Source organism: Gossypium hirsutum, chromosome D12 (assembly GCF_007990345.1).
Source record: "Gossypium hirsutum isolate 1008001.06 chromosome D12, Gossypium_hirsutum_v2.1, whole genome shotgun sequence".
NCBI classification, from domain to species: Eukaryota; Viridiplantae; Streptophyta; class Magnoliopsida; order Malvales; family Malvaceae; genus Gossypium; species Gossypium hirsutum.
In genome coordinates, this window is record NC_053448.1 from 58,728,361 (window position 1) to 58,745,089 (window position 16,729).

General features: G+C 33.3%; 2 protein-coding genes across 2 annotated transcripts; both read left to right on the forward strand.

Annotated features, from left to right (window-relative positions):
• Positions 1–464: 464 nt before the first annotated feature.
• LOC121224330 (uncharacterized) lies at positions 465–2,740 on the forward strand. The gene is made up of 2 exons (XM_041107456.1): positions 465–609; positions 912–2,740. The coding sequence occupies exon 2, from the start codon at positions 937–939 to the stop codon at positions 2,515–2,517; it is 1,581 nt and encodes a 526-aa protein (XP_040963390.1). The 5' UTR covers positions 465–609; positions 912–936; the 3' UTR covers positions 2,518–2,740.
• Positions 2,741–3,831: 1,091 nt separating this feature from the next.
• LOC107947033 (signal peptide peptidase-like 2) lies at positions 3,832–9,691 on the forward strand. Its single transcript, XM_016881571.2, has 14 exons — positions 3,832–4,628; positions 5,189–5,347; positions 5,451–5,562; positions 5,816–5,935; positions 6,043–6,194; positions 6,304–6,486; positions 6,658–6,692; positions 7,084–7,240; positions 7,819–7,872; positions 8,047–8,139; positions 8,274–8,416; positions 8,794–8,864; positions 9,077–9,160; positions 9,246–9,691. The coding sequence occupies exons 1-14, from the start codon at positions 4,482–4,484 to the stop codon at positions 9,377–9,379; spliced, it is 1,644 nt and encodes a 547-aa protein (XP_016737060.1). The 5' UTR covers positions 3,832–4,481; the 3' UTR covers positions 9,380–9,691.
• Positions 9,692–16,729: the final 7,038 nt, after the last annotated feature.

Sequence of the window (16,729 nt, forward strand, 5' to 3'; positions counted from 1 at the left end):
ATTTTGTTATGGTAACCCTTATTTGGCTTAATGCAATAACTCTCTTTCTAAATTCTTTAGATAATCTTGAATTTTGAGCTTATCATCTTCTATAAATTGGATATGTAAATAGAGGCCATAATTAGAAGATAATCAAAGCAAATTCTTCTTATTAATGCAAAAAGATTTTATTTTATTTTTTTACATATTTGAGAAGAAAAATAAAACCATTACCAGCTAGAAAATCATCATGAAATAGGAAAAATCCATTTATTTCACACATGAAACATTGATGTAAGAAAAAGAACAATCTGTAACAGCTGGAACTTGGCATACGGCCAAGTTCTGTAAAAAGAAATCAATGTAAGGGATAGAAGCTCCAAATAAGGACAAAGAACTATCATGGGCTATACATGGTAAGCCAAATCTTTTATTTCACAACAGATCAAAAACTATATAGAAAGTTTGGTGAAAATCCAAAACAGGAAAAGTAAAAAGAAAAAGAAAAAGAAAAAAAGCCAACTTCTGCCCTTGGTTTTGATTGCTTAAAAGCTTAAATATATGCATTGTTTAATACTTATTAACGACGTATCATCCTGGATTCAACCCTGTGTTTTCGACTGATATATGGTTAGAACACAAATCTTCTATTCTACTTGCTTCTTCTCTATTGCTGATACTGTTTTCAAATTCTTTTACTAGGCATTTATTTATTGTGATTTTTTATTGTGTTTTGTACTAAAAAAAGTATCAGATTTGGTCTTGATATGAGCAGCACAACAGCTATCATAGTTGTATGAATGTTTTCTTACATTGGGGACAAATGGGGATAGCTGTCTAATTTTACATGAGGGGATGGATTTGGTGGCATGTTGAAGCTTCAAAGATATGTTCATTTCATTACTATTGTCCTAATTTTTTGCAATGTTCAGTTTTATAGTGATGCCCCTAGTATAAATGGGAGATATGGAATTTCAGCAGCGTTGGGAGTTCAGGAGGAACGATGATGAAATCGATTCTTCATTCGATGATTCGGTATCAAGTGACGGGTCACTTATCAGAAAGCAGAAGCTGGTCTCAAGATTGATTTCACTTGGTGATGATGAAAGTAGTGAAATTAGTAGACTTAAGCAGAAGGACAATGAGAATCCTGCAAAAGAGGATCAAATTAATGTTGGGAAGGTTAAGAAAAGGAAAACTAGGAATATGAGCAGCAGGAACAAAATGAAGAAGGATTCTGTTGAAAAAGTTGATTTGCAGAAGGGTGAAACAAGTGCTTATGATCACCATGCCCCATTGGATGATCTTAAAAACTTCATGGATTCATTGTTAAAAGATCTTAAAGTTACAAGAGAAAGTTTATTGAAATGGATGATGGATGAAATGCAAAAATTGGTGACTGATCATCCAAGGGGAAAAAAACCTGGAGATGACAAGGTTCAATTGCAGACAAGGAAAAAATCTAAAAAAGTTGAAGATCGAAATGGAAAATTTCACATGGAAAGCACGCGATTTCGACACTCGAGTAAGACTGACAAATGTACTCGAGTCCAACAGCAAAACAAGCTGCAGGTACCGATTCGAGAAGAGGAGAACAATAACAAGCAGCATCAGAATGGTTTCGGATATGGCATGGATAGATATTTAACTAGATTTCCTACAGGTAATACTGCTACTGGTTCTACTGATTATTTCAATACATTAGGAGATCGACTCGGGTCTGGAAAAGTTGTTGAGCTTATTACTTCACCAAAAAGGAAAGGAGATAGCTCGTTGATAGCTGCTGCAAATCCGAATCTTCAAACAAGTGATACTGATCAAAATGTTCAAGTCCATTGTCATACTGGTGTTGTTTTAGCCATAGAAGCTCAAAAAGCCAAGAGTGGATCTATGAAGAGGAGTGCGAAAGGTAAGGAGACCGTTGATCTCCGCGATCACCATCAAGTACCTGAAGATCAAGCGAGCCATGGCCAAGGTATTACAACCACAGGCGCCGGTACTAACATAGAAAAGCCGGGATCATCGGTTGTTCAAAATTTTCTATCTAGTCCCTTTGGTCAGGCACCTTGGGCAATATATCCCACGTTACCAACTCTTCTAAATGACCCAAAATTTGCAAATCAGGGGCTTGATGCTTCATCATGCAACCATGTGGTACCAAGAGTGAACCAAATGCTGGAACCAGGTTCTAATCAAGGATCATTTCCAATTATCCCACCAGACGAAACCATTCAAAGATTCGCATGGACGGGATCCAGCACCCCAACTTCTGGTATTGGAACTGGATTTCCTTTCCCATTTCATCAGGGTCTAGATTTTGGTTTAAGCATTCCAAATCCAAAACAAGTCAACCCACAAAATCTTTCACAAGAAACTAACAAACCCCTGGGCTTGAAGATGAATGGTGGAGCTACAAAGTTCTCTAGTGGAAGCTATAATTTACCAGAACATAATGCTGCGCACAATCACCATAGCCATGGAAGACTTATATCATATCAGATGCAAAACCTTAAAGATGGTCATCTTTTCCTACAGTAATTTAGTTCAAAACTAGGAACAAAGTCTCTTTTCATTTCCATGATGTTCATCATCAGCATTTTCTTTGTTTTCCTCATCCGTTGATCTTTATAAACCTGAATTGATGTTCTTTTTATAACATGGCAGTAAACATTCCAACCTGTTGGATATTGATGAATGTATCAGAAACCAAATGGTGTGAGGAACTGAAAATGAGTATTGCTTCTAGAAAGTATTTGTTTGACTTGGGAGTGTTCATTGAATGTGGATGGAATCGCTAAATTTGACTCTAATTAGTTCCATTAAAGTTAGAAATTCCATATATGATTCTTTCCCCACTTAAAAAATCTCATCTGTCTGCCATAAGTGACTGTATAATTAAACAGAGGATCTTCCTAGCTTCCTCATGTTGGAGTTTGGACACTTTTTGGATAATTATTAGTACTTTTTTAATTTAAACAATGACATCCCACCATCATTTTCAATTTAATAGCTAGAACCTTGTTCATCTTTCAAAGCACTTCCTATTACAACTGTGAATCCGGATTCCGTCTGTTTTGGTTAATGCCGTCGGTTTTATTAATAAACTTTAGGGCTAATATATATTTTCGTCCATTGGTATTAATTTTAGTGCTAATTATAAATTTTTATCAAATTAAATTTGAAACTCAAATAAAATCACATCTGTCAAACTGTATTTAATAAATTAAACAAATGCACAATTAATAATAAATTTATTATATTAACAAAATCATAAAAATTTCAAACTCAATAATATTAACAATTAATTTTCATCAAATTAACCTTAAAACTTGAATTAAATACAAAAAAGTTAGCTAAAAGGTTAACATCTCATTATGTTTGGATACTCATGTACCAAATTGGATAAAAAAAACAACAGAAGTACCACATTAAAAGAAAATATCCTCAAATATCAAATGAGATATTAATTATTTTTCTTTGCCCATTTAAGCGTTTTTCTCTCAATTAAATACTTATATTTTTTAATTGGAACATATACATAAAATATTCATTCGTTTATGTGATATTTATTTTGGATATCAAATTAAATATTAAAATCAAAATAAAAATCTAAATTTAAAGCTTGAATCCTTTTACTTATTCCATCCAAGCTGAGACTTTTGTTGGGGAAAGAAAAAATATTACAACGTTAGTGATCATAAATGAGAAAGTGTGGTCTTATTAATTAGGGTAAAACATACCCACATGCATGGTCCAATAATAAACAACAGAAAACGCGTCCCCAACGTTTTGATGTTCCAACACTTGAAGCCATGAAAGATAGACAACCGACACATGGAGAAATAATAAGTTTTCTTGTTTTTTTTGGGGGGGGGGGAGAAAATCTCAATGATTTCTGCCTTATCGTAATTGAAAGTGATCCCTTTTATGTATTTCATTTGTAGTGAATCATTGTCGCAATATGAATTAGATTAGCCAATCAAGAATTTCTTTCTTCCACTGAATGGAAGATTTTAAAAAGGGGAATGAATTCAACTTTGATTGGATTCTCTGTAACTTGGAAAAAAATGGGTTTGGAATTTGTGAATAAATTTTAACGTTACACTACATACTCAAATATTCAAAGGGTACTATACAAGAACAGATTACAAAAATGGAAAAGAAGAAACTTTTTTTTGGAGAAAAACTGTCATGTGATTCCTTCACAAATCACAATCGTCTTTCCATTTGGGAAATGGCCAAATAATGCATATTGGGTTTTGAGTATTCGAGGCTTTTGACGGTTGCTTAGCTTATTAGCTCATTTTTCTCTCCCAAAACTAGCAGATCCATTGCTCATTTATTAACTACTACAGCTCTTACTCCTGTTCATTATTTTATTAAATACTAAGAAGAAAACAAAAAGCCAACAATACCATAAAGCAAAGATTTCTGAAATGCGTAGAAACAAGGGAACTTCAAACAGTCCCTGAACTAGAAGAAGTAGAACGAAAACCCCATCAATGGATTTGCAGTTTTTTTGCAGAGTATTCTTAATTACAGCCCTGATTTCACTTGTCTGTCAAGTATGCTCTGTTACAGCCGGTGATATAGTGCACGACGATGATTTAGCTCCAAAGAAGCCCGGTTGTGAGAACGATTTCGTTCTGGTATTAATTTTTCGAGAATGCTGCTTCTTTTGCTACTACCCAGTTCTTGTTTCCTCGTTTTCTCAACTGGGTTTTGCTTGAATTTTGGCTTTTGATTTCTTGAATGACTCAAATTTGTCTGTAAAAAGTAAACTAGCTCCATTTTGGTAAATTATTAGTAGATACAGCATGCTTTTATAGTCTTAACTAGGTGGCTGACCCTGTGTCTTTTTCTTTTCTGATGCAATTGTAATTTGCTGATTTTTATGCAGTTATTTCCCCTTGGAATTTCTATTTGCTTATTGTATATTACATTTCGAGATTGATAGTTACTTGCTGTTTGTCTTTGTGGTTTATCTTATAAAAATTCTACAAGTTGGAATGAGATGGGTCATATGGGATTTCCTGCACTCTGTCAACTGTCATTTTGTTTCCCCTTTTTAAGTTTAGGGCTTTCCATGTTATTGGAGTGGAGTTGTTTTTTCAGAACTGATTTGTGCAGCCGTTGTATCTTGTTGAGCATTATCCTTGTTTATCTTTTGTCAATAGAGTTTAACAGTCAATTGTCTCAAAATTGATAGGTCAAAGTTCAAACTTGGGTTGATGGCATAGAGGATGCCGAGTTTGTCGGTGTAGGTGCCAGATTTGGTACTACTATAGTGTCGAAGGAGAAAAATGCAAATCAAAGACGCCTCATTCTTTCTGACCCTCGCGATTGTTGTAGTGCCCCAAAGAATAAGGTTTGTTTATTTTGTTACTGATTTACCCTTCCATCTTTGTATGACATGCACAACAAGCAAGTATAGTAGTAAGTTCAGTTACTAATATCAATGGTTTTCTTAGCTTGCTAATGATGTCATTATGGTGGACCGAGGTCACTGCAAATTCACAACCAAGGCAAACTATGCACAGGCAGCTCATGCTTCAGCTATTCTCATTATAAATAACCAAAAGGGTAATCAAGGCTTTTGGTCATTATTTGATTCATGTGTTAATTAGTTGGGGTTCTTAAGTGCATTGTTGTATAAACTGGAAAAAAATGGACTTTCGACGTTTTTCCAAAATTTACCCTTTTGGATTGTCATGGAAAAATGTGGTTGGCAGAACTCACTTTTTAAATAATTGTTGGATGAGTAGTTTGACCTATAAAGATGACATGTTGGAGGACAAGTACATTGCTAAAGGTCAAACTCGTACTTTCCATGCAGAACTCTACAAGATGGTATGTGAACCTGATGAAACTGATCTAGATATACATATACCTGCTGTCATGCTCCCACAAGATGCTGGTACAAGCTTGGAGAAAATGCTGATTAGTAATTCATCAGGTAAGCTTCCATTCTGTATTTGTTTTTCTTTAAATTTTCTCCGGCATATACTATCACCCTACTAAGACCAATAAATGTTTCTTTCTAAATGCTTTGTGCTTTTGCAGTGTCTGTACAGCTTTACTCTCCGACACGACCGCTAGTTGACATAGCTGAAGTGTTTTTATGGTTGATGGCTGTTGGTACCATATTGTGTGCTTCATATTGGTCCGCATGGAGTGCAAGAGAAGCCGCAATTGAGCAGGACAAACTATTAAAGGTCAGAATGAGTTAAATTTACGTATTTCCCATGCAGCATATCCAGAGTTGTGTCATGTTTACGGCCATATTATGCTTATTAATTTGTAGACCTTATCTTGTAAATGCAGGATGCCTTGGATGAAATTCCAGACACCAGACCTGTAGGTTCTGGTGGAATTGTGGACATCAACACTACATCAGCCATCTTATTTGTTGTTGTTGCTTCTTGCTTCTTGGTTATGCTTTACAAACTTATGTCATATTGGTTTGTTGAGCTCTTGGTGGTTCTTTTCTGCATAGGTGGTGTGGAGGTACAACTTCCTTTCATTATTCATCTATGCATGCATGCATACGAAGCTTCGCTTAATTCATGTTATAGTTTTACATGCACAACGTGTTTCTATAACATTACCATTTTTATTCTCACTTTTTGCCATATATTTCAATGAAATTTTTAACTCTAAAGTCTAATATATTTGCAGGGCCTTCAAACTTGCTCGGTTGCTTTACTGTCAAGGTATTTTATATTTCTTTCTTAGTATGAACTCAGTATCTTATGAGAAGTTTACATTAAAGGTTCTGCCAAGTCATCCACTTGTTGGTTTATTGTTGCTTGATTCTTGAATATTTACTGCTGAGCATGTATTATTATTTTATTTTTTGCATGATATGGTGAGGATGATGATAACATCAAAGTATTATGGGAAGTTGAATGGAAGGATTTAGTTTGAAAATTTTATCGGTTTGCAATGGGGTCAATCTCATCAATAGATAAAGAAAAATGGTTGGAGTTTGTAGCTATGGATGCTTATGATTTATTAGTTTCTATCTCTATTTCTACAATCTTCATTAGTTAAGTAAATTGACTTGCCTTTTCAACATTGTGAATAAATTTTTATATCTCACAGGTGGTTCAAGCGTGCTGGAAAAACATACATTAAAGTGCCTTTCTTTGGAACTCTCTCATACCTTACATTGGCTGTTTCCCCTTTCTGCATAGCATTTGCTGTTGTTTGGGCTGTTTACCGCAATGTTTCCTTTGCTTGGATAGGTCAAGATATACTAGTAAGGATATACTTTCTTGTTAATTTTCCTAATATAGTTCAAGATTGTTGAAGTTCAGTTATGTGAATGATCAAAAATCCTTTTCTCAGTCTAGATTTTTACACTGTCAATTGTTTGATGCACTAAAATTTGGGTTAGTTTAGCAACCATACATGAGAGTGAGTTCGATTGCTCTGTGCTTCAACAATAGAATGTGCCTATCTTAGTGCACCATTTATACCTTATCTCGTGGAGTAACATTTTTCTTTCACATAAATGGCAGAGTAGGTTTAAAACAAGTTTATGCTTCAACTAATAGACAATGTCTTTTGTTTTCCCTAAACCTATGGCTTTGCTAGAATATTCACTCCAAGTAAATTTAGAATTCTCTAACCAGTCAATATGGAGCTATCTAAGTATCCTGTATTCCAACACCACATTAACGAGTAATGATCTCTACCATCATTTAGGTGGATGGATATGAGACAAATGGCTTATTCCTAGTTCTTGTGCTTCTCTCGCCTTCCTTTTTTTCTAATAAGATGTTGATGCAAGATTAACATGGCGGAGTTCAATTTATAATTTTGTTTTTTGCTCAGGGAATTGCTCTTATAATCACAGTTCTGCAAATTGTCCATGTACCTAATCTCAAGGTAGCATTACAACTTTATTTACTCCATCTCGTTATGTTTTAGACTTGTATGAATCGCCATTATATTCCTCGAGTTTTCTCTTTGGACGGCCCAAATAATCAAATATTCAATGATTTTGATCAATTCTACTATATCTAGGAAACAAATTGTTATTCTGACATATCTCTGAATCAGGTGGGAACAGTTCTACTCAGTTGTGCCTTCTTGTATGACATCTTTTGGGTATTTGTTTCAAAAAAGTTGTTCCATGAAAGCGTGATGATTGTGGTAAGTAATCCGTCTTATCCAACTCTAGTCCATGTGCTATATCAGAATTAGAAGGTTAGTCTTTATACTATTAAGGATATTCAAATTATGAAAGGCTAGAAAGTAATACTGATTTACTCGTGTCTATTGCATAGGTAGCTCGTGGGGATAGAAGCGGAGAGGATGGCATCCCAATGCTACTGAAGATCCCACGCATGTTTGATCCATGGGGCGGTTATAGCATAATAGGATTTGGTGACATCCTTTTACCTGGCCTGTTGATAACATTTTCACTCAGGTCTCAACTGTTTTCTTCTTTTGCTAAATCTTTTATTCATGTTGCTGTTCTGTTCATGCAAACTTGGCCCTTAAATATTCATTCCTTTCTTCTACGAGAAAAATGCTCTTCCATACCCGTTCAAACAATGTGTTTTTAATTGGTTCTATTATAGAGCATGTCAAGAAAACAAGTGCAATGTCCACTGATGGAATACTTTATAGAGTATTTCATGTTTCAGGCTACAAATACAAAATTCATGCATAAATTTCCCGGTCAAGGATTATCTGAAATTTTATTTATCTCTTCATCTCATTAATCGGAAACAACGGTCCTTTTTTTTCCCTTTCTATTATTCACCCAGAAGTTAGAACTCACTTGAATCGCTCGTGTAACAGGTATGATTGGCTGGCTAACAAGACTCTTCGAGCTGGCTACTTTTTGTGGGCAATGATTGCTTATGGCTTAGGTAAGAGTCGACAATGAAATCATATTGGTCCCATAAACAAACAAACAAAAAAAAACAGTAATTTTCTTGTTACTGTGACTGTTAAAACATTGTTTGTAGACAAGTGAATTAAAATACAACTTGTGAAAATTCCCTTCAGTATGTAGCCATTACCCATCATTCACTTGGATTTTACAAATGACAGTTTTCAACTCCTTTCTCACTCATGGCAGGTCTTCTCATTACATATGTGGCTCTAAATTTAATGGATGGACATGGTCAACCAGCACTCCTTTACATTGTCCCTTTTACACTAGGTAATATTTGTTACTAAAAGACAGTTTTCTTCGAAATTGAAAGCTGCAGTCTCGTTTACGAAAATTTAATTATACCTTGTTGCAGGAACCTTTTTAACCCTAGGAAAAAAGAGACGTGATCTAAGAGTTCTCTGGACAAGAGGAGAACCAGAAAGACCCTGTCCCCATATTCGACTTGAACACCAACATCGTGAAGAGCTGGACGACAACGACCATTAGTAAGACCCATTCTCTGTAATTTATATTGTAGAAATTGTTGTGTGGCTGAGGCTGTTCATTTGGAAACTTACTTTAGCTCTAGCATAAATCTTGATGACCTTTGAAGACAAGACAAGGTATGTTATCAATTAACAATAGTATGTATCATTCAAAAAAAAAAAGACAAAAGAAAGTGTGCATTGATAAGCTTCAAAGAATTGCAACCGTAGAATAGAATCTGAAGAATAAATCCCACTGTTGTTTCTAAAATTTTCATTTACAAGTTTAATGGCAAGGAATGACCTGCGGCAATGTTGAAATGGGGTTCCATTATATGCCAATTATCATCTCTAGTATGCTTTTTTAAGAGTAAATTTGTTCTTGATTTTCTGGAATTGAAATGAAGAAAGCCAAGTTCTCTGACGTAAAATCCGGTGATAAATCGTGGACTTGTACCCAGAAATCAGCGAAAAAGAAATCATGCCTTCAGGATTCTCCCCTTTCACTAATTTGTGAATTAGCAGTAGACAATTATTAAATGACCGAGACCCATTTGAGATCACCTTCTTCAGATCAATAAGATGGTTAAAACTGAATCAGATATAGACCGCCCCTAATCGGTTTGATACTAGCTCCTTGTATAGCTCTACATAAGGATTACAATCTACATTCCATCGCTGCAAAATTGATTACTCTTTCAACCTAAAATTTACCGACTAAACAAAGTTCATAGTTGATCTCCTCTTCTTGTATCTCTTCCGCGTTGATCACCAATTCCCTTTTTCTTTTTGGCAAAGATGAGTTTTGAAAATCTGATTCCAGCCTAGAGAAGCAAACCATCCAAAGAACACGAAAATTTATTGACAAGCAAATACTAAACGGCATGGCCACTACTTGGAAAAAGAATAATTAAAATATTTTTATAATTAATAAGTTTTTATTATTTTTAATTAAAAATTATTGAATATAAAATTTAAAAATAATAAAATAAATAGTATAATGATAAATAAAAAATAGATAAAATTATAAATTAATAAAAGATAAAAAGGTTAATGTACTATTTGCCCCCAAAGTTACACCCCATTATTACTTTGGTACCTATAAGTTTTTCTGTATCAATTTGGTACTGAAGTTTTCAATCCGTTATTAGTTTGCCCCCTGTTAACAATGTTGATATTTATTTTTCAAAAATAAATTAAAAAATCAAAAAAAGAAAAATAAAATAGCAAAAATAAAAAAAACTCTCAATTTTTAAATAAAAAATATAGAATTATATCCGAATCCTAGAATTTTAAAATTATTTATTTTTATTTTTTAAAAATACATAAAACACAAAAAAAAGAGATAAAATACAAAAAATTGTCAAACAAATTCAGAAAAATCTAAAAAAAATTTAACAAAACAGAAACATATATATAGAAAGTTATATAAAATTTCTAGAAATTAAAAAATATTTTTCTATTTAAAAGATACATAAAGTTTAAAAAGTTCAAAAATACAAAGTGTAAATTTTTTTAAGAAAAGTTTCAATATATATATAATCAGAAAAAAGTATGGAAAGCTTTAAATTATTGAAAATCATTTTTTTTCACTTTGCCATTGTTAGAGTTGTGTGACCCAAATTCTAAGAGATTACTTGCAATTCAAGTTAAACAAAATATATCTTCTTTCTAGAAGATTTTAGTATTTATGAGTATCATATATTTAGCATTTATTAACATAATATATTTGACTTTGATTAGAATTAGGTTTTTTTCAACCTATAAATAGATGTAGTCGAAACTCATCTTGTAATTAGTAGAATTCGACATAGTGAATTTTCTTCTCCTCTACCCGTGGTTTTTCCCCGAAAGGGTTTCCACGTAAAAATCTGTGTGCTATTTATTTTTATTTCTCTTTTCTTTGCGATATATTGTCATTACCGACGTTCTATTTTCACAAATTAGTACCCGAGCTTCCGGGTTGTTCATCTCGATCACAGTAATGGCGTCTTTGAAGTATAAAATTCCGCCGTTGGATCGCAACACCAAATTTGCGTTGTGGCAAATTAAGATGCAAGCAGTTCTTGCGCAAATGGATATGGAGGATGCCCTGTTAGGGATAGATAAGATGCCTTCGACATTAACGGATGAAGAGAAGAAGCGTAATGATCGAAAGGCGTTAACACAATTATATATGCATTTGTCTAACGAAATTTTGCAGGATATGATGAAGGAGAAGACCGTCGCTGCATTATGGAAGAGGCTGGAACAAATATGTATGTCGAAAACTCTAACCAGCAAGTTGTATATGAAGCAGCTTCTTTATGCTCATCGTTTGGAAGAAGGTGTGTCTGTGCACGAACACTTAACAGTGTTTAAAGAAATTCTCTCAAACTTGGAGGCCATAGAGGTTCAGTATGATAAGGAAGATCTAGGGTTGATTCTACTTTGTTTGTTGCCCCCGTCTTATTCAACCTTTAGAAATACGATTTTATATAGCCACGAGTCTCTCACAATTGATGAGGTTTATGATTCTTTGACCTCGTATAATAAAATGAAGCATCTTGTGGTTAAACCCGACTATAAGGGAGAGGGTCTCATTGTTCGTAAAAGATAAGATCGGAATGTTGATGACGATTGTAGAAGGACATATGAATGAAATCCTCGTGGTAAATTTAAGGGTAGATTGAAGTCTTCAAACATAGATAAAACTTGTAACTTCTGCAAAAAGAAAGGACACATTAAATCTGAGTGCTATAAGCTACAGAACAAGATCAAAAGGGAGGCTGCGAATCAAAAGGGAAAACAACCAGTGAAACTAATATTGTAGAAGACTACAACGATGGTGAACCTCTAGTCGCTTCTATCAACAATTCTAAAGTGAGTGAGTAGTGGATCCTTAATTCAGGCTGCACCTTTCACGTGAGTCCCAATCGGAATTGGTTTACAACTTATGAAACAGTGTCTAAAGGTGTTGTTTTGATGAAAAATAATGCTTCGTGTAAAATTGCAGGTGTTGAAATTATTAAAGTTAAGATGTTTGACGGAGTTGTCAGAATACTTAGTGACGTGCGACATGTTCCAAAATTAAAGAGAAATTTAATTTCGTTGAATACTCTTGATTCAAAAGGGTACAGATACACAACTGAAAGTGAGATTTTAAAGATTTCTAAAGGTTCCCTCGTTGTAATAAAAGGGCAGAAAAAGATTGTCAAGTTCTATGTTTTGCAGGGTTCTACTATTACTAATGATGCAGCTGTCACTTCCTCTTTCTTGTCAAATAATGATATTACTAAACTTTCGCATATGCGCCTAGGGCATATGAGTGAGAATGACATGGCAAAATTGAGCAAAAGAGGACTTCTTGATGGGTAAGGAATTTGCAAACTAAAGTTCTGTGAGCACTGCATTTTTTAGAAGAAAAAGAGAGTTCGATTCACTAGAGGAATCCATAACACAAAGGGAACGTTAGAGTATATTCATTCTGATCTATGGGTGCCATCTAGAGTGATTTCGAGAGGTGGAGCTAATTATATGCTAACTTTTATTGATGATTTTTTCAGAAAAGTTTGGGCGTTCTTCCTGAAGCAGAAGAGCGATGTGTTTTCCGCCTTTAAGTCTTGGAAAACTATAATTGAGAAACATACGTGAAAACATATAAAATACCTCTGCACAGACAATAACTTAGAGTTTTATTCTGATGAGTTTAATAAACTATGCAAGTCAGAAGGGATCATAGACATTTGACAATTCGTCATACTCCACAGTAAAACGGTATTACAGAACGAATGAACAGAATGATCATGGAGAAGGTTCAATGTATGTTGTCAAATGCCAACTTACCAAAGTCGTTTTGGGCCGAAGCAGTCTCTACTACATGTTTTTTGATCAACTAATCTCCATCTGTTGCCATTGAGAAAAGTACTCCACAAGAGGTATGGTCTGGTAATCCTGCTGACTATTCTGATTTAAAGATCTTTGGGTGTCTTGCGTATGCTCATGTGAATAATGGAAAATTGGAATTGAGTTCCATTAAATGTATTTTTCTTGGTTATAAAGCTGGTGTAAAAGGGTATAAGTTATGGTGTCCTGAAAATAGAAAAGTTGTGATTAGCAAAAATGTTGTTTTTTATAAAACTGCTATGCTACCTAACTTATCTCTTAAAGACTCTTCCAATAAAGAAAATCAAAAGCAGGTGGAACATCAGATTAATCTAGAATCTATAACAGAGTCGACTCCTCAAACCAGTACAAAAATTCAGAATAGAGTTATTTTTTTACCACAATACTCTATCGCCAAAAATAGAACTAGAAGAGAAATTAAACCTTCAAATAAGTATATCGAGACTGATCTAGTTGCTTATGCTTTAAATGTGGCTGAAGATATAAATGCAAACCAAGAGCCATCTAATTATTCTAAGGCGGTTAGCTGTGAAGACTTAAAAAAATGGATGTTTGCTATGCAAGAGGAGATGGAATCACTCCACAAAAATAGAATATGGGATTTTGTGAAACTTCCTAAAGGTAAAAAGGTTGTTCGTTATAAATGGGTGTTTAAAAAGAAAGAAGGAATTCCAAGAGTTGAAGAACCCAGATATAAAGCAAGACTTGTTGCAAAAGGTTACAGTCAAATTCCAAGAGTGGACTTCACAGATGTGTTCTCCCCAGTTGTGAAGCATAGTTCAATTCGAGCTTTACTTGGTATTGTGGCCATGCATGATTTGGAACTTGAGCAGTTAGATGTAAAAACTGCATTTTTGCATGGGAAACTTGAGGAGGATATTTACATGCAACAACCAGATGGTTTTACAGTCTCAGAAAAAGATTACTAAGTTTGCTTGCTAAAAAAATCCCTTTACGGTTTGAAACAGTCACCAAGACAGTGGTACAAGAGGTTTGATTCCTTTATGACTTCTCATGATCTCAAAAGAAGTAGTTTTGACAGTTGTATTTACTTTAAGAAAAACAATGATGGTTGTTTTGTTTATCTACTCCTTTATGTTGATGACATGTTGATAGCAGCAAAAGATAAATGAGAGATAAGAAAGGTCAAAGCCCAACTAAGTGAAGAATTTGAGATGAAAGATTTGGGATCAGCAAATAAGATACTTGGTATGAAGATTTCCAGAGATAGAAAAACAAGTAAATTGTGCCTAAGTCAGAAGGGGTACATTGAAAAAGTTCTTTGCAAGTTCAATATGTAGAGTGTTAAGCCTGTTAGTACTCCTTTAGCAGCTCATTTTAGACTTCTATCGGCTTTGTCTCCATAATCAGATGATGAGATTGAGTACATGTCACATGTTCCATACTCTAGTGCGATGAGATCTCTCATGTATGCTATGGTTTGCTCATGTCTAGATTTATCATATGCAGTCAGTGCAGTTAGCAGATACATGGCGAATCCCGATAAAGAACATTGGAAAGCAGTTCAGTGGATTTTAAGATACTTACGAGGTACTACTGATGTTTGCTTATAGTTTGGAAGAACTAGAGATGGAGTCATTAGGTATGTTGATGCTAATTTTGTTGGAGGCCTTGATAGAAGAAGATCTCTCACAGATTATATCTTTACAATCGGAGGTTGTGCAATCAGTTGGAAAGCCACTTTGCAAACTACAGTCGCTTTGTCTACCACTGAAACTGAGTACATGGCGATTACTGAGGCTTGTAAAGAAGCTATATGGTTGAAGGGACTATTTAGTAAACTTAATGAAGACCTTCAAATCAGTACAGTATTTTGTGACAATCAGAGTGTCATCTTCCTTACAAAAGATCAAATGTTTCATGAGAGAACAAAACACATTGATGCTCGGTATCATTTTGTTCGTGATATTATTGCTCGTGGTGATATTGTTGTGAGTAAAATTAGTACTCATAAAAATCCTGCAGATATGATGACTAAGTCACTTCCTATAACCAAGTTTGAGCATTGTTTAGACTTGGTTGGTGTTCATTGTTGAAGTTAAACCCTTAAGGAGTTTTATGGAAGAGGTGAAAAACTTGTTCGTTAAGAATTCGTGTCAATGTGGAGATTGTTAGAGTTGTGTGGCCCAAATTCTAAGAGATTGCTTGCAAGTCAAGTTAAACAAAATATATCTTCTTTCTAGAAGATTTAGTATTTATGAGTATAATATATTTAGCATTTATTAACATAATATATTTAACTTTGATTAGAATTAGGTTTTTTTCAACCTATAAATAGATGTAGTCGAAACTCCTCTTGTAATTATTTGAATTCGACATAGTGAATTTTCTTCTCCTCTTCCCGTGGTTTTTTCTCGAAAGGATTTTCACGTAAAAATCTGTGTGTTCTTTATTTTTATTTCTCTTTTCTTTGCGATATATTGTCATTACCGACGTTTTATTTTTACAGTCATACTGTAACATATTTTTAAAGATTTTGAATCTAATAATCGAATTTAAAGTTTTCAATATAAAATAGAGAAAAAAACCAAAATCACACCTTTTTTTTTAATTTTATATTTTCATTCACATATTGTAAAGCTTTCCATATTTTTCTTATTTTTTGAAAATTTTGAGATTTTTTTGAAGTTTTTTGACAATTTTTGTAATTTGGCTCTCTTTTTTCTAACTTAATGTATTTTTTAAACAGATTTTTTTTAATTTCTGGAAATCTTATATAACTTTCCATATATTTTTCTGATTTGTTAAACTTTTTTTTTAATTTTTTTAATTTGTTTGGCAATTTTTTTTTGTATTTTCTCTGTTCTTTGTGTTTTTATGTACTTTTAAAAATATTTTTTTAAAATTATGGAATTTTTATATAATTTTATATATTTTTCTGATTTTAAACAAAATTGAGAAATTTTCTTTTTTTCCCCATTTTTCGTTTTTAATTTATTTCTAAAAATTAAAGTTTGGGTGATGTGGTGCGCCACATAACCTTTTTTAATAGCATTAATGGCTGGGGCAAACTAATAACAAATTGGAAGCTTCAAATACCAAACTAATACAAAAAAAAATTTAGATACCAAAGTGATAATTAAGAGCAACTTTAGGGGTAAGCAGTATATTAACCCAAGATAAAATTACTTTTATTTAAATTTCATTTAATAAATGAACTTTAAGCATGGATTTAAATACTTTTCTATTTAAATAATACTAGTTTGAAAAAATTATGCAACAAATATATTCATTGAAAGTTGATGCAAAAACAAGTGTAGTTTTAGTTAAAATAGTGAAATTAAAAGTTTAAAATTTATTATGTCTTGGGTTAAAACTAGTTTCTTTCCCATGCAGACTTACAAGTTAATTGTATTTAATATCTAATATTTTTATAATTAATTATTTTAATTTACAAAAAATAAACGATAATTTGTATAGTTATTTTTAAAATATTTTAAAAACTTTTTTAATTATTAAAAGAATA

Excerpts from the sequence above, each read along its gene's own strand:
- LOC121224330 (XM_041107456.1), top strand. The coding sequence starts at position 937 with ATGGGAGATATGGAATTTCAGCAGCGTTGGGAGTTCAGGAGGAACGAT.
- LOC107947033 (XM_016881571.2), top strand. The coding sequence starts at position 4,482 with ATGGATTTGCAGTTTTTTTGCAGAGTATTCTTAATTACAGCCCTGATT. Across the intron at positions 5,348-5,450 it reads GTAGTGCCCCAAAGAATAAG|CTTGCTAATGATGTCATTAT; the intron begins GTTTGTTTATTT and ends TGGTTTTCTTAG. Across the intron at positions 7,873-8,046 it reads TCCATGTACCTAATCTCAAG|GTGGGAACAGTTCTACTCAG; the intron begins GTAGCATTACAA and ends TCTCTGAATCAG.